Source organism: Parasteatoda tepidariorum, chromosome 11 (genome assembly GCF_982258835.1).
Source record: "Parasteatoda tepidariorum strain Cologne lab strain chromosome 11, Ptep-v5.0, whole genome shotgun sequence".
Taxonomy (NCBI): domain Eukaryota; kingdom Metazoa; phylum Arthropoda; class Arachnida; order Araneae; family Theridiidae; genus Parasteatoda; species Parasteatoda tepidariorum.
Genome location: NC_141765.1, coordinates 15,598,261 through 15,623,587, shown reverse-complemented (window position 1 = coordinate 15,623,587; position 25,327 = coordinate 15,598,261). Strand labels below are relative to the sequence as shown.

Genomic DNA, 25,327 nt, shown 5'->3' with positions numbered 1-25,327 from the left:
ACTGGACAGAATTATTTCCTTTTGGGGTATATTTTAAAATAAACATTTACGCCATTTCCGAAATGGCATATAAATAGGCATCGTGTGTTGCAAATTATGTCATTTCTATATACCACAAAGCAATAAAGGTGCTCCAACTAAATTCTTCTAGAACATATCCCCATAAGATAAAATAAATGCGCCTAATACGTCATCGTCAACTTCCGTTTTTCAGTAGTTCCGTTTCCTTTTATATATACTAACCCAAGCATGAAAAATAAAATTCCTCTCAACTGAAATCAAATTTTAATCATGGATGTAGAAATAGCATTAAAAACTGGATATTTGTTTACGCCACCACAAACATTTTTAAGGGTAAGTCCTTATTTTCACTTTCTCATTATGTAGTCAAATTAATTTGAAATTCTAAAGATCAATACTCTCTCGTAGAATTATTATCTGTTCTAATAAATTATCAGCGACTTTGGTTAATCAATAGTCGGCTAATTATGATCATAGAAATATGTACCGCACGTTTTAGGGATGGGCTTAAATACGGCATTTGCATGTTTTCGCTGTGAATATTGGAGTTGCTTCAAGTGTTTTTAATGTAGTAGAAGATAAACAGAGTTAGCGTAATAATTTTGGGCTACATTTTAATTAAATAATATAACATATTTTATATCTTATGATCCTTGTTGAACAGCACTCTTTTTGCGTTTACAGCTATATTAATATAAGTGTTGATTGCTGATTGCAAACTAAAAGTTTTCACATTATGTGAATAGCGATAAACTGGAAAAATTAATTAAAAAATATTATTAAGAAATGTATATAATTTTAATTTATTAATTAATATGATTAATAATTATTAATTATATTATATGATTATAATTCATAATCATGATTCCAGTGTTATAGTTCTCTTTGATCTAAATTATGCAACACAAAAAAAAATTCAAGTTTGAAGAAAAAAAACTCAAAATCTAATGTCTTTATCACTTTTATCTTGATATTAGAATGTTTTTTTTTACATATTTCTATATTGAGAAAAAAAATAATTTTATTTTATAACAGTCGTTGATCAGCCGACCCAATTTTGTGTTTACAACTACTAATGTTCAACTCTTTAGCCTCATAATTTTGAACCCAATCTAGAAGACAAGGGAACTCACTCCTGTATCAAGTATTGGTGGAAATTTACCTTCGTGGAGATTTTTTTTTCTGGATATAAACCGCATTTGCGTTGCATGATTAGGAAAACCACTAAAGCTTCCCACTGTTAGCCTGATGGCAAGGAGAGTCTAACCCATGATCTACCACTGAAGGTATCTTTCATCAGCACTGCTGACCGGGTGCGGAATTCGTACTGACCAGCGATCACTGGCATTCGAATCCTGTTTACCTCATTGGGAAGTGATGCTCCATCCCCTGAGTCACCACGACGCGATATATTATATTGTAATTACAAAAAGCAATAAACTACCTTCGAATCAGTTTAAATGAACTTTATAAAACATTGAGAGATTTCATCGTTTCCCTTAAAGCAGACGAAAGAAAAATAAAAAACATTTCGAACCAATTTAAATTCTCAGTAAAATTCTCAGTAAAGACGAATTCTGAGTTTAACCCTTTCAGAACAGGTGGAGAAGGAAACGTCTATTCAGCGAGTTTATTCGCATGATCATGAGCCGCTAGAGTCAGATAGGCTCGTTTTCTATAAGATACTTTGGGACATGAGGGGAGAATGGAGGGATAACGGTCTTAAAAGAGTCAAACGTAAGAAAAAATCATCTTGTGCCGCTAGAGTCAGAAAAACTCGTTTCATATATTTTACCATGGGCCGTGAAGGGAGAAGTTTGCGATCGCGTAGTATATGTGATCACAATAAAAATATCTATCTCAAATCATAATTTAATCACTTGAAAAAAATATATGATGGAAATGTTTCTCGTATTAATAAAAAAAGAGGCATTGAAAAAAATATTTAAACATGATTTCTAAAAAACTGTTTAATGCATTAATAGAACTTTTTTACAAAACTTTACATTAAGTCCTTTAACAACTTACACACGAATATTAAATTATAATTTTATTGTTTAAAGTACTTAAAAAAACTTTTCGTACGCACTTTATTTATTCATTTTTTCAGTGTCACGCATTGAAAAGAAATTTTGAGATGAAACTGAATGTATTACAATTTATAGTAATTATATTTAGCATAATTTAAGGTATCCATTATTGAACACGTCGCATGTTTTTCATAAATGAAAAATTCGTGTACATTTGTAAATTATAACACCAAACAATATTTTGTTTGGATGTTTAAAAAAAATAGAAATGTTAAGTTTAAATCGGATGGCTTCTTTGATAATACCCTGAATAAATAGCACTGATGAGTAATATTAAGTATAGTAACAAATTATCATTTGCTTATATGTCCTTAAAATGTAACGTACGAAGCACCATTTATCCTATAAATTTATAGTTTTAGACAATCGTAAATAGTTTAATGTAGTAAAATAGTTAATTTATAGTTTAATCTCGTAAAATAGTTAATTTATAGTTTAATATCGTAAAATTTAATAATAAAAGCTATAATAATGGTAATTTCATTTAAACAGGGAAACAAAAAATATATTCCACAAAATGTGAATACTTAGTGCATATGACATTAATATCACTAAAAATCAGAATTAGCTATTGTTGTTAGCATCATTGCTCCCGACTTTTGAAAAATGCCCAATTTGATCCCCTACACAACACTAACTCTTTTCATAACATAGTAAAAGAAATCACAGATCGTATGGGTATACAAGGTGTTCCTTAATAACTAATCCTCGTATATATTTTTAGAATAATTCACAAAAACGAAGTAAAAAGAAGTATACTCGTTGTTGGTCGTAAATTAATATTTAAGCTAAGGAAAAACAAAGCACGCAATGTAAATTTAGTGAAATGATACCAAAGAAGAATATATGAACTTGTGATTGCCAGATGAAACTTGGAGTTGTTTCTTATAATCGCTTTTCTACTCCTTTGCTTCCTCCATTTGACTTCCTCCGTAGTAAACTCCGTTTAAACTTCATAAGGGTGGTTATTACGAACCACCTTGCGTGAATATTAACAAGTGTCAAGTCCGGACTTCCACAAGGATGCTTAAAACTGCAAAGAAAAACTACCTTCTCTTTTATAAAACTAAAGCAGTTGATATATTCTTACAACTAATTTAAAATATAATGATATTTTTCAAACAACTCATCTTTAATATTATAACTTAATCATTATTGATCTTTGTTAAACTTCTTTCGACAAAACCTTTACCACAAGAAATTATTCTTTGACTATGTAAGGATCATTTATCCTCTTATCGGTAATGGCTCATTTAACACAGTGTTGTTGATTAAGGATAAAAAGGATTTTGTGGCTTTAGGTTGAATTCTTTTTTTGTCTGACAAAATAAGGGAAATTTTAAGTACGATGATAGAAGGGGCTTTAAAGAACATTTTCGGAACATCAGTCCCTTTTCAGTCAATAAATACCCACGGGAAAAAGTTTTCCAAAATATTGTATTGATTTTCAATGTCTTAGAGTTATTAAAAAAATATATTTTCTCAAGTAAAGATTGGCTAAAAGCCTTAAACATCTTTCTTTTCTGTTGAAGTAACTATATTTTCAAATCCTTCAGGTGACATATTTTCGTAATACATTGTTTTTTAAAAAGTTGTCAGCGTACTAAAGGGTAATCTTAATGGTTTACGAGGCTGAACTTAAATGTGCTTTTTAATTTGTGCGAACAATATTTTAAGTAACAAAATCAGGCACAAAAACGTACTTTCTCTTAATAAATATACTTTTATGTGGGTACTCGCAATCTAAACAATGGTACCGATAGTTCAGTCAGAAGAGCTGTTGAAAGTTAATTTCACTTTGCGTATTTCAACTTATTTCTTGTACTTTTTAAGAAAATAATAAAAAATTAATTACTATCTTGAATGTTAGGTAAAATGAGCAAAAATTACAATTACTTAAAGGCATTAACTGTCTTAAACTGAGTATTAGGTAGGCTTTTCAACACCAATTATAAAATGAAATAAAATTAACTTAGCGGAAGCCTCGGTTGCTCAAGGGATAGAGCACTCACTTCCAAAAGAAGTGACTCAGATTCGAATCCCAACGGTTAATAGTCAATATGAATTCCGCTCCCGGTTCGCACTGACCACAGTACTGACGTAAAATATCCTCTGTGGATAAACGGATCATGCGTTAAAGTTTCCTTGCCGTCGAGCTACCCGAAGGAGGTTTTTGCGATTTTCCTCCCCATGCAACGCGAATGTGACTTAGATCCATGAAGTAGTCTTCCGCGAAGACTGGTTAATCCCAAATCTTCATCCAGGAAATTCCTTGTCTTCTGGATTTGATTCAAAATTACAAGTTTACAGAGATCCAAATAATAATATCCAAAATTAGATCGGTTGTTCAACGTAGGTCATATAATAAAATAAAATTGACACAAGGAGCCCAAAAGTTTGGTGACTCTTCTGTTTAAAATATCTGAACCATATTGTCCAGATTGCGACTACATTCCATATTTTGCAGTTCAAGAATCCATATTTGAGAAAAAAAGGTATGTTTTTTTAGAGAATTTATTTATTAATTTATCTTTGCGTGTGTGTATCTGATTTCTATATTTTAATTATCGCCTGCGTAAATTACTTAACGTATTTTTAAAGTTAACATTCTGAACCTTAAGATTTCACATAAATAGTTACATAAAAATCCGAAGTCTTTGTGTTTCATTCTTGATTTTGAGCTCTGTACCTTAAAGATTTGTTGTTTGAACAGCCTATTGATTCTTAGGGAAATATTGCAAACTTATTTATTTTAATAAACGTAGGGGAGAGTCGGGTAGCCCCGTTCACTTAAGGAGTATTGCTTATATTTCTGTATAACAATGAGTATTAATCAATATTTTTGTATGTTTCTATTGTTGTATCATCTAATTAAATAATGCAAAAAGAATAAACCAAAAAAAGAATAGTTTAACTTTAAAAAATCGAAATTTAAAAAAACATGTTTTTCAGCTCTTATCAAAATGTGTCGGGTAGCCCCGCCCAGTTACAAAAATTATGTTTTTTGACTGTTTTTTCAGGTGTAAGTGAGAATGACTAATGTATTGACAATAGATAAACCTCATTTATCATTTTTATCACAAAATTATTTTATTTATTACATATTTATATGCTTTTAGTGAATTCTATCATTTAATAACAACAAATGTCATACTTTTTATCATTATTAATGTATATTAATATTTTATAATATTAATATAAATTTGTATTAAATATTTAACGAAAATAATTTAATTTAAGTAACAATATTTAAAAACAATAGTTTTTTTTTCAATATAAACTTATTTGGTTGATCTCTTCTTATAAACTTAATATAAAATACTTCTTAAAAAATTACAAATTTACTTTGTATTTTGATTACTTTCAAATGCTTCTGTAGACTGATTCGTTCGCAAATAACTGAAAATAAATAAGTAAGCGAATAGCTTATCATAATATTTATGATTTCTTGATGTTAAATTTAATTTGGATATATCAATTACATTTTAAAAATATTTAATTTGCATTTTTAAATATATAAATTTATGTTTCATATAATATTAAAACATATATTTGTTGTTAAAAATTCATATAACATTTAAATTTGAAGCAATAGAATAATAATCTTTGCAACCATACATTTATCGACGAAATAAAATTTGGCGGTGATACCCGACATTCATGTGAGCGGGGCTACCCGAAATCCAATTTTTTTGTAAATTTGTAATTACTCGAACAATTTTTCACATATAAACTTCTTTCTTTGTGCAAATTAAACTTAAGACTACATACTTTAATGCTGTATGTATAGAAAAAATTATTTTTTTAGTATTAAAATGAAGTTTAATCTAAACATTCAACCAATTTTTCTTCATTTCCTGACTGCTGTATTCAAAATATTTTCAAAACTATTGTTTACCATGTTACCAGCTGCATAAATACTTGAAACTTTGAAATAATCTTTTTTCAATATAACAATTAATGTCCGATTGCCCATTGACTTGAAAAAATATTCTATACATATGAAATTGACAGTGGGCGGGGGTACCCGCTGAGCGGGGCTACCCGACTCTCCCCTACTTCTAAATTGTTTCATTGAAAATATTCATCTAAATTAATTTAGGTATTAGTGCAACTCGGGTTGACTTACATCATGTGTTAGCTTTCTTTTTTCATGGTTCCAGAGTCTTTTTCACCCTAATCAAAATAATAAAATAATTTAAAAAATTACACAAAAAATATCTAACTAACTATAATGCTAACAATTGTCATAATCGAATGGCAAATGGCAAAGATTTGCATTTTTTAGTTTCGTAATATAAATATTATATATATATATCAATAATATATGTCAATGATATATATCAATAATATATATCAATATATATTAATAAATATATCATTATATCACAGTAATATGTTACATATATCAATAAGATGTAAAATGCATTTTTTAGTATCAAACCATGCTTAGGTAAACAAATGTCATAATCGAATGGCAAATGGCAGAGATTTGCTCGATTAGTTTTTTAGTATGCAAAAACGCATTACATTTAAATTTAGAATTATTAAAAAGTTAGAATCCTTCAATGTTTTGTTGCTTCTAATGCCACTTGAAAACAGCAACAAGCATGCTTGGTGAAACCAAGAGAGAGCAAGTCTAAGGCAGAGGGAAGTTTCTTATTTTCAGTGGCGCCATCTATGGCCAAGAATACGACTTCAGCCAGACGCACATCATTGCCCGTTTATTCAACGAACCCATTCATACATCCATTCATTCATCCACAGATCGTAATTTTAACCAGAACCAGAGAACGATCAATCTCCAATTCAGTACTGCTAGAAGTATGATTTATTATGCGAGCAGGGAGGACTTTGCGACCCAACAGACTACAGCACACACCAGTCACCATTTACTACTCGGGGTATCGGCCGGTGAGGTCGAACTCATGACCTCTTGGAATGACTGGTGCTGCCATCGATCCGAATGGTTCTGAGTTAAAACGTACTCTCAACCTTGTGGTACTCTCTTGTCAAGCGAAAGGCGCGCCTTCCTGATTTTATTTGCAATAGGCCAATAGCTAGCATGCTTGGCTTGCCCAAGTGTCATTAGGCACAATAACAAATTTTCTCTTAGGGTAAACTACCCCGTCAAAGAATTTGCATTGTTTGAGGATAAGTTGTACAATCGTTGATTCCCTTTATTAATTTTTCTATTAAATTAGTTTGTCGTCTAATTTTGGTTTGCATAAAATACCGTTCAATTTAGTTGCTGAGGTCAATTTTCTCCAGCGCGGTTTTGCCGGTTCCGATCATTGTTATCTAAATTTAATACTATTGAAAAAATAAAAGCTTTATAATGACAAAAGATAAAAACTAACTTTAAAATTCACAAATGTTGTAATTCAGTGGTAAAAGCATACAAGTTTCGATGCAACATTGGAGCATCATCTTCAGTGCACAGCAAGAAATGGCGATTTTTTTTTACCTTTATTATTATCATCATCACATTTTTCTGTATTTAATTATGAACAACACTATTCGCCATATTCAGTATTTTCTGTTCTTTATTGTTATCATTAAATGTTTCTTTATTTTCAGCATCATTTGCCCTTTTTCTGTATTTAATTGTACACAGAAGATGATGTTCCAATGTAACCTGAATCTTGCATGTCTTAATTACTGAAATACATTTTTTAAAATTTTTAAAGTTGGATCTTAACTTTGACTAAATTCAAACTTATACAGGTTAAACCTTTTATGACACATTGTCTAAATTGAACCACGTTTTAGATTTCCCTCTCCATCTTATAAAAAAATATTTTTAATTTCTTGAAAAGCTATGTTCAAGCTGAAATTGTTGATCTGATATCCTAATGGCATTTAACACGTATTAAATACAATATTGCAAAATAGACTCTCTAACAATAGAATTTTTATCATAGGCATGAGACCCCCGACCCATTAAAACAAAAGTTTTTAGGTTATTTATTTTAGCAACAATACCTTTCTTATTTCGTCCCGAAGGAAAATTGAAAAAAATTTGTCTCGAATGCAAAAAGTTATCTTTTATTGTGTTTTATATGATATAAGATTACCTTATTTTATTTGGTTTACATTGTTTATTTAAAAGAAATGTTACTCCATTTTTCTTCCAGAAGCAAACTTTCTTGTTTTTTACTATAATGCGAGATATATAGGTTATGTAATAATATGTAGGATTATCTGAGAAACAAAACATGTTGGAGTTCAGAAAATTTCTAGCTACGCAATGCAATTTTTCTTTTATGTTCCAGTTAATCTCGTTGAGCAATGATGTCATTTTAACTACGCAAAAGGATTTAAAATAATCCAATTTTGTTTTTAAGACAAAAGTACAGTTTTAAAAAGAAATTGGAAAAACGTGAAGTTTGAAAAATAAATGTTTTTAGTTTGCTGGAGTCTAGATATCAATAGGGAAATGCAATTTTCTATTAATTTTCTAATTCGTGGAATTGTCCAATATAACGGCGTTAATAAAATACCATAAAAAAATAATTCAGACAAGTTTACAAGAACATTGAAATCAGAATTTATAATTTTTCTTCCTAAACAACATAGCAAAATTTAAAAAATTATTGATTTTTAGTCAGTGATATAAAGAAATAACGAAACTCAAATCAAAGAATTGATATTCAAGCAAGGAAGAAACATAAACGCTAACGGAATCAAAGAAATCACTACCAAAGAAAGTGAGACTGAAATAATAAAAACCTGTTCGATTATTGGAGGAAGCATTAACGAGTTTAAGGGTGATTATTAGTAATATTTCCAAATTTTACCATGCAAGGAAACTAATTTTGAGGTCATTCCATCCTCATAATTACTGATTCTACAGCTTGTTTCTGTTCATTGTTCGCTTAAATATAAGTTTGGGATTTTTAATGTGTATCCATATTTATTTACTTTTTTACAAGATTCTGGAAAGCCAGAGTAAGGATAGTCAGTTACGAATATCCAACAATATTACTGTGAAACTGAAAATTAAATAAAAAGTATTGTTCCAAATAACAGAACACTATAAAAAGGAAATAAATAAGAAATATTTTTTACTTGATTTAATGTAAACTTTATTTATTTATTTATTTATTTTCAGAGAGAGAGAAATTGACCTATTTATGAATCGCTGGTTAAACAATTATCAAACTTTATGTAGAACACGTAAACTTCCTGTCAGACTTTTTTTTAACTCAGTTGACTAGACGTACTCATTTTTTTTATAAAATAGAATTTAGAATATTCCAAGTTTTTGAGTGAATTCAAATACTGAAATAGTCACATAATGTCCGTTATTATCATAAAAATTTTTTAAAGCATTGATGATGTTGACATAAAATCCAACTTACTAACAAAAAGAGCAACCGTTTCGCCATTAAAAAAAATACTTTTATGTCACCGTCTTAAACGATGAACTCTACCCGTGCTAGTGTTTTACTAAAATAGTGTTTATTTTTAAAAAAAAAAATTAAAGAAGTGTTTTTTTTAAATTGTTTTATCTGCATAATGAATAAAAACATATATATTTAAGTTTAAAATATTCTATGTGATTTGTGAACGAAACTTAAATTAGTTAATAATATAAATTAACGTAAATCCTTTTGGAGATGATTGCTGGAAACCGGGTGAAATTTTGTTGATGTATGTGTTTATTTTGATATTCTAACCAGCTTTAAGTTTCCCCACATTTTAAATCATTCTTCAATACATGTGATGAAAATAATTTATAATCTAATTTTGATACTTCTCACAAACACTTTGAAACTAATTATAAAAACTTCTTTTAATAGAAAACTTGGTCGAAAAAATACTGCGTTCTCTATGAAGCTAGCCAACAAGGAATTCAGCGTTTGGAGATCTTTGAAAATGACGACGCCTTAGCAAGGCAAAGTCCTTCTAAAATCATTCCTTTAAATGATTGTTGGAAAGTTGCAGCATATCCTCTGAAAAATCAGCCAAATGTATTCGAGGTAAAATTGAGAGTAATTTTTCTTAAAACTCTATGGAAGTTATATTACAGCATAACTTAGTACTTAACGTTATTTGTCCAAAGATACTTACTCTCTGAGTTGTCATTCTCCAATCGGAGTGAACTTCTTTATAAATAGTTTTTTTTAAGTTATTAGAGCATATATAAAATTTATTTTGCCTATTTCAAATTAAATATTAAGTTATAAAATATAATAAACTTAAATTAAAACCCTAACAAAGAATCGTTTGAATTTAATTTTTTAGTATCTTAAACTTTGATTTTTTTTCAGCTGTATTATTACTTTTCACACATTTGCCAAAATTTTTCCTTCAATTCTTCACAAATATTTTTACCTTTCATTTTCAGAAATTTATGTCTCTGAAACTTATACAAGAAATGCAAATTGTTTTAAATAAACTAGTTTTTCAAGTTAACGATTTTATATGCATCAAAAAAGAGTTTTACTAAACATCAAAAAAGACATGCAACTGACTGCGTTTGGTATTTTACTCAAAACAAAGAGTTCTTTAATTTTTGTGACTTATATTGATTATAAATAATGCAATAAATAATTTCAATTTTGTGAGCATTCGCAAATTAATTTAAAAAATAACAGTTATTTAAATGGAATTCTTTAATGAAACAGTAATACTTAATGATTTGAAGCATATTTGAAAATTATTAAATAGCACCGTTTCATTTCAAGTACTTTGCTTATCATATATTTTTATCATTCTTTAGAAATTGGGAAAATATTTTTTTAAATATTGTTATAAACCGCATTGAAAAATTGAAGACCGAATGGAAAGTGGAAAAAAATAGAATTTTATCTCAACTTTAAAGCTTAGTTTTAAAATAAATCTTCACGAATAAATTCCTTGAATGTACTCATTCTGGTAAACCCATACAGCGCCATCTATCGCACATCTATGAAAATAGAAATTAAAAGTAATAGAAAGAATCATTTCTCGAAAAATATCAAGCGTATTTAAATTTTTAAAAACGATTTTGCTTTTCCATTTAGAATTTATTGAATATGACACGACTTTAAAATAAATTATTTTAAACTATAAAGATTAATAAAGATGTGCAGTATCAGAAACTTAAAAGTAATCGATTTTAGTCCAAAAACTATTTAACAAACATTAAAAATAAAGTTTTATTCTCCATTTTTAATAATAACGAATAGGGAAAATAGCTAAAAAAAATAGCTCAGAGCACATGAATATTGTCCAAAAGTATTAATTTTAATCACTTTTTTATTTAGGGAAAAAATTTTAGTAAATTAAGAAATAGTAATAGTAGTAAATCAGATTCAAGAAAGAAGTTTTACATGTTGGCTTCGAACAGAGGTTTGGTTTGGAACTAATTCATGGGTCAAGCGCTGTTAACGCTACTTCTTTAAAAAAAAAAATACCTAAAATGAAAATTTAGATGTTTTCAAAAAATTTGATGTAATTTGGTACATTTTCGAAAACAGTTTGAAAGTGTATATTTTATTGAAGTAGACCTAACGAACATACGAAAGGTAATTAAATATTTTTTTTTTTTTTTTGCTAATGACAGAATATTTAAAACTCTGTATATTTTTATAAATCTAATAGAAATTCATGATGCGTCCAGATTTGCTTACATGAAATTTGCAATTTCAATAACTAAATTTTTTTTTAACGATAAGTACATACTTTTCATTAATATGATAAAAGCTTTTGAAAAAGTCTTGATTAGAATTTGTTTAGAATGTATTCATTTGTTATCGTACTATGATTTGTCAAAAACACAAAAGGCACTTATAAATAAATATTGAGGTTAAAACTATTCTCAAATTAACCTTAATTTAAGCTAAGCAAACAATTCAGATTTATTGGCAAATAATGCTTAGAGAAATTATTCATTTTATGTTAAAATTTGATGCTTTTGCCGAAAAACGAATAGCACAAAAGTGTTTTTAAAAAAATTTTGCAACTTTTTCTAACGCAACTACACTGTAAAAACTGTGGTGTTATACCTATCTGAATTTGGCTTTGAAGAAATCTAAAAATTGTGTTTTATTTCAAGTTCATAATGAAACGAGCTTTCATACACACTTTAAAGGATGTAGTTAAATCTTAACTGCAATAAACGATAAACCTTACACCAAATTCGCTAAATACATGAATTGTTTTCGCCTATTTTGGCGTGAATTTTTTAATTCTAAGACGATCGATATGTTTTGTTTGCAAGAATGTGAAGCTTGATTTCGCCTCGCACGATGATGAATATTGTAGAGCAACAGAAGTAAGTTGTTATAAAAAGGTATTTATGCTTTTAGTTGTATAACAAGTAATATGTTCTCATAGAAAGCACTACATAAATCTGTCAATTCCATAAAATGATTTTAAAATATTTTATTTCTATTTAGCCTTGTTCAAATTCATATTAATATTCTCTCTGTACTGTGTGTATATTTGATAAAAAAAGGAATGGAAGAAAAAAACAAATTATATTTAATAAAATGGTGCATTTATGAAATTTTGAATTCATTAATGATTCTTGCTTTATATTGCATCATAAACTAATTTACACCCTCAATAGCTTTTGATCGAATGGTCGGATCTTCATGTTCTAGGGCTCAATCTTAATGGTTTCAGGAAGTGACCTCAAATAAACTAATTAATTAGTGCAGACGATATTTTAAGTTATGAAAACAGACACAAAACGCACTTTCTATGAATAAACATGCCTTATATTCAACGAATTCAGATTTCTGAATCCCCTGAACATAAGGAGTAGCCGCAATCTGCGAAATATGCATAGTTTGGTCAGAAGAGCGATATATAGTTTGGTCCCCCAAATGTTGATTTAATTTTTAACGTATCTTCAGAAATTTTTAAGTGAATTAAAAAAATTTTGCACATAATTATATAAACTATGCTCAGCCACAGATAATTCTATGCAAAAATAAATATTAGTAAGTAGTTATTATTTATTATTGCGTTATTTTGCACTGGTTGAAAAATATTTTGAATTGTAGGGTATACAATTTTTTACATAATAATAAAAAAAATTTTGCATGGCAAAATACGAAATTTAAGCAAAATCAGTCGAATAGCTCCTGAGAGTTCGAATTTTATAAATAGGACTTTTGTAAAATATGATTTCTTAGAAACTAGTCTGCCAATGTTGCTCAAATTTTGTATTTTGTCATTTAATATTAAATTCTTTAAAATGATATAAAAAACTGTATACCTTATAATTCAAAATATTTTCGACTTGTATTAAATAAAGTAATAAAAAATTATAAACATTCCCTAAAATTTTTTTTTTTGCATGGAACTATCCTCAGATAAACAAATTTTGTTTCCAAATATTTTTTCAATTCGCTTAAGATATGGCGAATCTCTCGAAATGCGCAAAAAGTGAAATTAACATTAAGCGGTACAAATTTTGGTCCTCTCTCGTGATCAAACTCTGGGGACCATATTTCTCAAATTGAGCCTACCCCCTATATTTTGGGGGGTCAGAAATCCGAATCCATCGAAAAAAAGGTATGTTTATTCAGAGAAAGTTCGTTTTTGTGTTTGATTTCGTAACTTAAAGTATCGTCTGCACTATTAACTTAGCATATTTGAGGTCGCTCCCTCGGTCGTTAGGATTAAGTCCTAGAACACGAAGATTTGATCAATTGATCAAAAGTTATTGAGGGTGATCCGTTTATTTATTTATTTACTTATTTTTGTGCTCTGTATAATAAAAATTTTAACTGTATCTGGATCGCTTTAGTTTTTACTTTACTATGAAAAACAAATTGAAACGTATCATTTCTTTTTTTTTTTTTTTTTTTTTTTTGAATAATGTGAAATGACCTTTTTTAACATTAATATGGTGAATTATTACTAAAGAGCCAATTTATACTAAAAGTGAAGAACACTAATTTCCGTTCATTTTATAAAGACATTAAAAGAAAGTATTTTAGTTAATTTGATTTGAAAATTATTTGAAAATGGAAAATTCAGTTCTTTGTAAGCACTTTTTAATTTTTGCAGCAACTTTGAGAAATTGACAGGATAAAAAAAAAGCCTCAAGATTAATTTATTGAAGTTTAAAAACTCTCACTGTTTAATTTGATTAAGGAAGCTTATTGTTTGTTACTGCTTTATACAACCCAATAGTTGAAAAAGTATATTTTCTGTTCTACTTAATAAATGGGATTTTAAATTAATGCACCTTAAAGAGTAGTTAATTTCAGCTTTCACATAATTAATCAATTAAAATAAAATAAAATAAATATTCCTAGAGTTTATAGATTTACCTAATTAACATTAAACTAAAATAGAAATAAATTGTCGATAAAATTAATTGATATCGACTATGATTTTTAACTCACGGAATAAAGTTTTAAATTACTGAGGTAAACTTTAATAAGGCCTACTGCGGGAAGATGTTATAAAAAACCGATTGCTTGGAATCATTATGCAAAAACCAGTAAACTATGAAGAAAATAACTAGATTTACTTATGAGTTCAATTTAAATTCTGCTCGCTTGTTTTTCTTAAATAAAAACTTTTATTTTAATAAATTGTATCATAATGATAAAGAGTCCTGTAAAAGAAGTTAATGAAAAAAACTTATTTCCTAATAATGCATGCAAGGAAATGTATCTATTATGTTTTTTTGAAGGGGTTAAATGTTGTTTTGTTCCGCAATTTTACTGGATAAACAGGATAAAAAAATTTATGCAGAAGTTAAGTTGTTTTAATTTAAAAGAAAAAGAATTGAATAATGTATTTACTTTTATCGCCTTTCTTTTTTGATTCAAGGAATATAGTTATAATGTATTAATTACTAAATTACTAAGTTATAATTTATTATTAATTTCTAATTAATTACTTATTAATTACTAAGTTATAATTTAATAATAATTACTCAATTACTAAATTACTAAGTTATAATTTATTATTAATTTCTAATTAATTACTTATTAATTACTAAGTTATAATTTAATAATAATTACTAATTAATTATTTATTAATTACTAATTAATTACTTATTAATTACTAAGGTATAATTTAATAATGATTACTGATTAATTATTAATTAATTAATTAATTAATTAATTATTAATTACTAATTTATAATTCATAATTAATTACAAATTAATTACTTATTAATAACGAAGTTATAATTTAATAATAATTACTTATTAAGTACTAATTTATAATTTATTAATTATTTATTAATAATTAAAATCGTTTACTGTAAATCATTATACAGAAATACAGAACCAATAAACTATGAAGAAAATATCTAGATTCACTTATGTTGTACACCGTTTGTTTGTTTTTCTTAAATAAAAACCCTTATTTTAATGAATTGTATGATAATGATAAAGAGTTCCGTTAAGTAAGTTAATGAACTGTGACGTAAGTTAGTAAACTGTGAAATAAAGAGATGTTAGACTGTGAGTTTTTAATTTTCTGATGATTTTGATTGATTTTCTTTTCGTAATTTGTTTATTATTTTGAATGTATCTTGTTTTTCCTGGACCTCTATACAAAACCATCGGGGTACTGAGGGAGATATTTTAAGCTTTTGCTTCTCCCTCAAATAGAAATGGTTTTGTTTTTAATGGCTACCGAGGCCGGTACCCCCTGAAGACGTCGGCTTCGGTGGTCATATTTTTATTTTATTTCATTTGTTTCTTGTATTAATAAAAAAAACTTATTTCCTAATAATGCATGTTTTGAGGGGGTTTTTTTCTTTTTACTGGGGTCAAATTTTGTTTTGTTCTGCCCTTTTACAGGACAAAATTTCTTATACAGAAATTAAGTTGTTTTAATTTAAAGAAAAAAGAATTCGACAATATATTTACTTTTATTTCTAATTCAAGGAATAAAAGTTTAAATTACAGAGTTTAACTAAAATGGCTTACTGTAAATCATTATACATAACCAGTAAACTATGGAGAAAGTAACCAGGTTTATTTTTGCATTCAATAAAAGAATTCGTTTGCTTTTGATAAAAAAAAATTTATTTTAATAAATAGTATAATAAGGATAATTAGTTGCGATATGTAAGTTAATGGTAAAAAAAAATTATAATACAAAAATAAAAATAAGTCTGTTACGATTTTTTTTATCTTTTACAAGAACTGAACTTCATTTTTTCTGCATTTTTACAGGAGAAAATTTCTTCTATAGAAGTTGTTTTAAATAACAAAGAATTGGTAATATATTTACTCATTAAAAATAATGAATATCGAATTGCGTAAATAAAAGTAGATCTAATTGGTAACAAGCAAAGTAAAACAAAAGTCCATACGGTATCTTCCCATTAAGAAAAATTTGGGAGGTTTCTCCGATAAAGGTAAAAGGAAAATCTGGATGGTATCTTAACTAAAAGTAAAAGAAAAAATTCTGATAAGTAAAAGAAAATTTATAAAAGTAAAGAAAGAAGTCCGTTCGGTATCTGCACTTAAGGTAAAGGAAAAATACTAACATATTTTGGAATTGAACGATTCAATAAAATATAAAATCTTAAAATATGATTTTATTATTATAGACTATTATAAGAAAAGTATTTGTACTATTATAAGAAAAGTATTTGTTTATACATTATCACTGAATGATTTATAGATGGCGGTTTGGAACCGGATATAATAAATACGAATCATATTTATCGACTGATCGCTTTTGCGAAACTCAAAGAAAAAATAAAAACGATAAACTATTTGATATATTGATGCATCTTGGAAAGTTTAAAAATACATTTGTTTTTTTAAAAACTTATAGAAATTTAAAAATATTGGTTGATTATTGCAAGTAAATTCGTATTCATAAATAAGTAAACTCAGTATTCATAAGGAGATTACTTATTCATAAAAAAAGAAAATTCCGTATTCGTAAATAAGAAAATTCCATAGTCATAAGTCAGAAAATTCATTATTTATAAATAAGAAAATTCATAAATATAATAAATAAGAATAAAATTTCAACTCGATCATAAAAACTGTAACTTTTGTTGTATTTTATTTTTAATAATACAAATTTTAAACATTATTTTATTCTATTCTTATCAATAAAATTAATACATTTCAAGCTTATAAAGTTAAATTAATTAAGTAGCAAACGAAAATATGACCTAAGAGTGTATAATATTTCTCAGGTACGAAGAAAAGAAGAAAGGCATCAATTTTCAACAGACACATTTCAAGAGATGTTAGATTGGCTTTCAGCTCTTCAATCTGTTGCATTTGCTAAAAATTCAACAACTTCTGCCATTACTCCAGCTGTTTGCGAAAAGCAGGAAGAAAATTTTCTCTACAGTACTGTAGCTGAACGTAAGTAAAAATTATACACTGTCTAAATTACCCGAATATGTTTAAATTTACCATGTCCTGGTTTTATGAGAACACTAAAAAGCACGGTAGTTTTTTCGAAGAGCCTTGGTATTGACTTTTGGTAAAATTAACAATAAAATATGGTTTTATAATAATGTATGTAATAAAATGTGGTGAATGTGGTAGAATTAGCTAACTATGTCATGTAATCTTATAACATGGCATAAAAATCATTTATTCAGTTAAATTTACTTTTCACGTTTGTATTTTTAATAAGAGTGTGGTAATAAGAACTATAATTTTAAAGCCAGAATTTTCGGTACAATATTACCATACGAATGAGAAAATTACCAAAATCAATGGTTTAAATAACGTATAATTTCAGTACATTTTGGTTTTATTACCGAAATGATGGGGTTTTTCTTTACCAGATATGTCGTTACCATGCAAGTACATTTAATGCAAGTGCATTTTACCAGAATGTTTCTTTCGTTGTAGATTGATAGTTATAAAAAATTTTATTATATTTGCTAGAATATTTTTATATAATTAGTTTTTTGTTTGATTGACGTTACGTATCTAATTCACATCATTAATCATTATAAATATTCATCTAGAAAAAGTCTGCGAAGTCCCTAAATTTAAGTCATGCACAGAAATGTTTCTAAATGTACCACCAAAGATGTTTTACCAAGGTCTCTTTTGTCATTTAACATTGCTTTTTGTTTTTTCAACACTATTCAGTTACGTAACAATAACCTCGTAAAACTACAGAGCCTGTGTATCAAAATCTGAAAATTCCGTATAACATTTTATTAGACATGCAATAAAAATTGATTCTTAAAAATTTTATTTTAAACATTGTTCATTGCTTGAAACTTTCTCTTTGTAATATCAGTATATAAATAACGCCTCATATCACCGTCATTACCTTCAGAAATTGTGCAAACAAATCAGTCAAAATCCATTAAAAAGTTTTAAAAGTTAAGCTTCATAATATATTTTTGTCTTCTGCTTACATATATATATATATAAACTGCTGTTTGTAGAAAATGCAACACCATGAAAGAATCATCAGAATCAAATGAAATTTAATGCAGAAACGACTTGTACTGATACAAATAAATGATGAAATTTTCAAAACAAAAGAAACAAATTAAGCGTCCGAAATCAGTATTTGGTGCAGCCACCACGCGCTGCAGTAAGTGCTGCTATACGACGTGGCATGGAGTCAAACAGATGTTGAATATCTGCTTGAGGAAGAGAATTCCATATCGCTTGTATGCGCAACCAAAGTTCGTCTTTGGAAACTGCAGGACGCGGATCACGAGTGAGACGCCGACCAACCATATCCCACACGTGCTCAATAGGCGACATATCCGGCGAATAAGCAGGCCAAGGAAGAAGTTGCATGCGTTGTGCTGAACAGAAGTCTCTAACAGTCCGCGCAACATGTGGGCGTGCATTATCCTGCTGAAAGATAGCTCCAGGGATGCCTTGAAGGAAAGGAACGACTTCGGGCTGTAGCACTTCACGGACGTATCTGTTGCTATTGAGATTACCCTCAATTCGTATCAAATTGGATCGTCCATGATACGAAATCGCACCCCAGACCATAACTCCGGGTGTTCGACCACTATGTCGTTCAATAATACACTCAGGAAGGCAGCGTTGACCGGCATAACGTCTAACACGAACACGGCCATCATGGGTCCACAAATTGAAGCGTGATTCATCTGAAAAGACAACTTGGTGCCAATCAGCTCGCCAGTCTCTGTGCTCAAGAGCCCACTGCCGACGCAGCCGTCGATGATCCGCCGTGAGGGGAATCCTGTATAATGGCACCCTTGCACGCAATCCACGGCGCAGCAGACGACGACGAATTGACGAAGCCGACAATTGTACACCTGTAGCAGTAGACCAATGTGCTGCCAGCTGCCTGGAGGAAGCTGTGCGATCATTCACCGCCATGCGGAGCAGGTGTCGATCATCGCGCTCTGACGTCACCTTCTGTCGTCCAGTGCCTGTTTTTCGAGTTGTTCGGTGCTCGTCGGTCCACTGCTTCCAAACTCGCATCACAGTGGAACTGTTCCGCTGCATACGAGCTGCTATTGCGCGATAGGAAAATCCTCCTTCTCGAAGGCCGATTATCCTCCCTCGTTCAAACTCCGTAAGTTGCTTGAATTTCTTATTCTTCCGTCGTGGAGGCATACTCAGGTCTCACTAAACGTTTGCCACTAACAAATAATCATAGACTATTTTCAACGTCCCGCTACAGCACTTTATTTATACGCTTTCAGCATCAATTCAGAGGGCGCTGCGCGCGCCACGCACGCGCGATGGCTCTGAAACTTTATTAATTTGCATAATATCCTATAATTGACATTTGCTGCGAATTTCATTTGATTCTGATGATTCCTTCATGGTGTTGCATTTTCTACAAACAGCAGTTTATATATATATATATATATATATATATATATATATATATATATATATATATATATATATATATATATGTATATATAAGCTCAAAATGAAGATAAAACAAAGGAAAATTACAGACATATGAAAAAGGGGGGGGGGAAGAAAAATAATAATTTAAGAAAAATGACAAACAACTGGAAAAAAAGGATACATTTTTTTTTTAAAAATCAGGAAAATAAAAGATGTAATCTTTTCATCAGCCCACACGATTATATCCGCAAAACAGCAAAAAGAGTGCATATATATATATATGAGCAGAAGAGAAAATTTTTTAAATTGTTCAGTAATGTTCAGTTGAGCTATGATTCCAACAAAACTCAACTGTACTGTTTAAAATTTTTAAAAATGTATAAAATTTCCACAGTATTTTAATTTAGCTTAATACTTAATAAAGATTGTAGCAAATACGAACGATATTCTGACCCACTTGTTTCTATATATTTAACTGTACAGAGACTGGTTAAAAGTAAGAGCATTTTTCATCATTATTTAATTTTTCTAGTAACACAAAAGTATGAAAAATGTGGCTGATTACTACCTCAAAATAAATTCTACTTTTTTAAACGTATTTGTAAACTTCTTCTTCTATTACAAAACCTACTTAAAAAATAATTTGCCAAATATTCCAAATAAATTTCGATGACTACCTTATTTATTCCTCTCTGCCGGATATATTACAAAGTGTATCCTTTTCGTTGCACGAAATTTCTATATTTCAATTTTTTTTTCAAGGAGGTAAGATTATTGAGATTAATGACTGTCATTTAATAATAAAATAGCAGCATATAGAATTAATCAAAATTATTATAGCGCATAAATGGAGCAGAATTTATTTGAAATTTAAATGGATTATTTGAAAGTATCATGAGGGTACTTTTAAATTTTATATTATTTATGTTCTAACATTTATTAATATAGTTATATCTTATTAATTAACATTGCTGAATAGATAATATAATTATTTATACTTCATTTAATTTCGTTGAAATTAAATTTTTTCATATGTTCAAGTTTATTTCTATGGTTCCTATCTTATTCCTTCGCAAAATATATAAAACTTGACTAAAATTGGTGACTAATCGTGAATCAAGTTAAATCTCAATTTTCGGATTTTATTATAAAAGCTTATTATGTTTTAGTAATATAAATTTTGTTAGCAAATGTAAAAGCAATTACCAATACAAAATAAAATATTTTTTCGATATTACCTAAAAGCTTAAGTATCATTCAGCTGAACTAAAATCACGTATACCAAATATTCATCCAACTACGTATTTAACAATAGTTTCATTTTAAAAGTATTTTTTAATTATTTTATCCCTTCAAAAATAGGCATTACATTTATAAAAAAAAATATATATTTATAAAATATCGAGAATTATGATTAAATTGAAATAGAGAAGTAAACAAAAGATACATGATTGCATTACAGAAGTTATTCAGGGAGCACTTTGCTTCCATTCCTGGTGGAGCTATTTTGTGAATAACTGCTTATTTAATTGACAGATTTTTATTTAGGAATATTATTTCATAAAAATTGCTTTGTAATAATTAAAATTTAAAATTGATGAGAGCTCGGAAAGACATCACCTATTTTGTATTGCGGATGAATATACACTTTAACAACAAAACTATTTATTTTCCTTGTATAAATTTGAAAATTACTCGCACAAACTAGGTGTTTCGTAATGACAGCTATTAATATATATTTCTAGAATTCATTAAAACATAAATCACACTATACACATTAGAGAAAGACGAATCATTGTTGAGTTATCATTATTAAGAACATTATATAGCAAAACAGATATTGAAGTTATCTAAATCCAGTTTATTTGAGAAAAAAGTCAGCAGATGATTCATAACAAAGCGTGAGCACATTCCAGTCTTACAAACCAAATAAACTTGTTTTTGATTATTTTAAACCCTCTTTTTCCATACCTGGCATTAAAAATAATTAGCAATAGTTTATTACATTTTTTTTCATTTTTTCCTATCTTGTTAATATAAGTTTTAGACTCCTGATATTTATAGGTGTATTACATCTTTTTTATTAGGATTTTAAGCATACATAATGAAGATGATTGCTAAGGAACATCATGTACTTACATATGCATTATAGTGTGTAAACAGGGCAGGAATAGCCTGGTTGGTAGGGAGTCGGGCACATGTCCAGAGGTCGTGAGTTCGATCGCTGCCGGCCGAAGACGCCTCGCGTAGTAAATGGTAACTGATACACGTTTAATCTGTCAGGACTCAAAGTCCTTCATGTTTCCGTAAAAAATCAATACCTCTGAGGTTACTGAATTAGAGATTGATCGTTTTCTGGTTCAGGTCAAAATGACAGTATGTGGATGAATAAATGAATGTATGAATGGGTCCTCCCTATAAATCGGCTGTGTTTGGCTGAAATCGTGTCGTTGGCCATAAAGGACACCACTGAAAATCAAGAAACGTACCCTCTGCCTTTCTTTAATTCGCCTGGTTTCACTTACCAGGCTATCTAGTATTAACAAGTGGGTTTAGAAATAGCAGTGTGTGAATTGTGTTCTTGTAGTAATGTCAAAATTAGTAATTTACGAACAATCCATGTATATTGATTAATGTATTATTTAAGCAGAAGTTCCGATTTATACATTTATAAATAAAATTTCTCTATAGGGAAAGTAACACCATGAAAAGCTTTAAAAAATAAATTCAGTTTTGCAGAATATGATTTGCAAAAATTCATGAAATAAGCACACTGAAGAGCCAAAAAAACTGGTACTGGCATGAGTATGCAAATAAAGGAGTATGGAGTCAATCAAAGTACAGCGCTGCGATCGACAACGCGTATATAAGACAACGAGTGCCTCGCACAGTTCTTAGATCGTTTACTGCTGCTACAATGCCATGTTATACAGATTTAAGTGAGTTTAAACGTGGTGTTATAGTCGGCGCACGGGAGATGAGACATAGCATCTCCGAGATAGCAATGAAATTTGGATTTTCACGTACGACCATTTCACGAGTATACCGTGAGTATCGGAAATCCTCCGAAATCCCCAGACATGAACATTATTGAGCATATTTGGGATGCCTTACAACGTGATGTTCAGAAGATATCCCCACCCCCTCTTACTCCCACTGGTTTATGGACAGCCCTGCAGGATTCATGGTTTCAATTATCTCCAGCACTACACACATTGATCGAATCCATGCCATGTCGTGTTGCGGCACTTCTGCGTGCTCGCGCGGGCCCTACACGATATTAGGCAGGTATACCAGTTTCTTTGGCTCTTCAGTGTATATAAGGATAATATATAATAAATGAAAAGAAATGAATATCAATAGTAATAAATAATTAAAATAGCAATAAATAATTAAAATACAACAAGCTGCAACTAAGCTTGTTTTAAAACAGACAATGAAATCGGTAAGAAACTTTTTGATTCGTAAAAAAATAATGTAAATTTGTGAAAATTATATATATATCAAATAAATAAAAAATACTACTAAATACACCGTATAAAAATAAATTATTTAAAATCATCTAAGCAAAAATCATTTTTTTAAATATTTAATGCAAAAAAAGGGTCCAAAATACAAAAAATAAGTGGATTATCTTTGATAGCATTCCTTTAAAAGCTGAAACTTTATCAACAAGATTCATTTGCTTTTAGAAGGATTAGGAAAATGTGGATTAATCCTTTAGAGTGCATTTTTTGAAGTCACATTTACGTTTTATTCCACTTTAAATTAGCATAATCGCTCTTTAATATGCTTAAAAAGACATGCAACATTTTTAAAAGTTTGATAAAAAATTTCTTTTTATTCTTTTTTTTTTGATGAAATACTATAAAATGAAGATTAAGCAACAACATCAACTCTCTGCAGCTACAGATTAGCGAATACTAATTATAAAAATAGATCATAAATTGGTGACATTTCTTTACGATTTTTTTTTTATAAATTCGTAGGAATAAATATGTTTCCAAACTTTTTCTAATGCCCATTTAGAAAACTTTTATGAAGTCTCTTGAAATTAGTCTCTGGATAAAATTAAGCCTGAATTCTTTTTAAGTTGTTGACAAATTAAAGAAATTATATTGACTGAAGTAAACTAAATATCGATCTTTTAGTAAATAAACCGTAATTCATGTCATTTTTAGTTTTTTTTTTTTATTGTGATACTGTTTTATTTAAATTTTTCATTTTACTGTTCATTAAGGAGTGATATTTTGAAAATCTCCATGCGCTTTATTTAGTTAGGTATAAAATTAGGTTATTAATAAGCTGAAGTACAAGAAACTTTGTGTGGGGAATTGATCAAAAAAGAACAATATTTCTGTGTTAGACAATCTCAAAATTAGCAACAAATATTAATATTAAATTAAAGTCCTTCTTATGAGAAAATTTTTTCTTCTTGAGCGCACAATGTGCTATTTTTAAAACCTGTTATTGATTTGTTATAAGTTGTAAACCTGTCATAAGTTAATCCTATCTTTAGCCAGTGTTTTCTATGCAAATTATGAAAGTTTGGAAAATGTCAATATGATATTGGTGATCGCCCTATAGTGGTATTTGAAATATTATCTCCAGAGAAATGAATAAAATCGTTTAAGTAAAAATTTGATTTATTGAAGTAAGAATTAGTATATTTTAAAAAAATGACCATATCCAAAATATGCAAATCATGAAAAAAAGAAAATCCCTTAAAGGGATCAAGACAAAGCACTCTCCCACATCGAGAGTTTTTGTTTGCATAAATATATAAAACGATTGGGAGTGGGCTCCCCCAAGGGCACCCACAGTCACCACAAATTTGAAATTGCAAGTTATAGAATTCATTAATAAAGATAACCCCGCATAATCAATATTAGGTTTGAAAATATCTTGACGATCGCGTATCGCCGGCAAGACTGTGAGAATTATTATAACCATGTAACAGATAGATATTTGCAGTAAGAAGTAATTAATAATAAAGAATTATAAATAGGTTTTTGTTTTCGATTAGGCTTGACAGTGAATTAATGAATCTGCATTATTATTGAAATAAAAAGTTAGCCGTTACATTGATAGATAAGAAAATAATAAAATATTTTATGCTGGCTTTTTATAAAAATTAACTAATTTATTTAATTAAATATAATTCAATTAAGAATGATTAAAAAAATAAGTTTTAGTAATTAAAGATATTTTATAAGGAAGGAAATATGTAATGCCAATTGTGGCATCACAGTCAACATGATGACGGCTTTGTTAAAATGGAAAGCTTTTGTGAAAAAAGAAAGATTTTAATGTTTAAAAAATTACTTGAACACTTATTTGTCATAGCTCATAAAAACTTACAAAAATTTAGACAGTTTTTCAACCTCTAGTGAAACATCAAAAGCACGGTAATTTTTATTGAAGCGATTTGGTAGTGACTTCGGTAAAATTAAC

The 25,327-nt window shown here is 28.7% G+C and overlaps 1 protein-coding gene across 1 annotated transcript in view; it reads left to right on the top strand.

Annotated features, from left to right (window-relative positions):
* Positions 1 to 197: 197 nt before the first annotated feature.
* Positions 198 to 25,327, top strand: part of LOC107453837 (docking protein 1) — a 30,177-nt gene continuing 5,047 nt past the window's right edge. Inside the window, exons 1-3 of the mRNA XM_016070800.4 lie at positions 198 to 354; positions 9,917 to 10,096; positions 17,242 to 17,416. Of these exons, the coding sequence (XP_015926286.1) occupies positions 292 to 354; positions 9,917 to 10,096; positions 17,242 to 17,416 (418 nt within the window). The 5' untranslated portion in view covers positions 198 to 291. The remainder of the gene's footprint in view (positions 355 to 9,916; positions 10,097 to 17,241; positions 17,417 to 25,327) is intronic.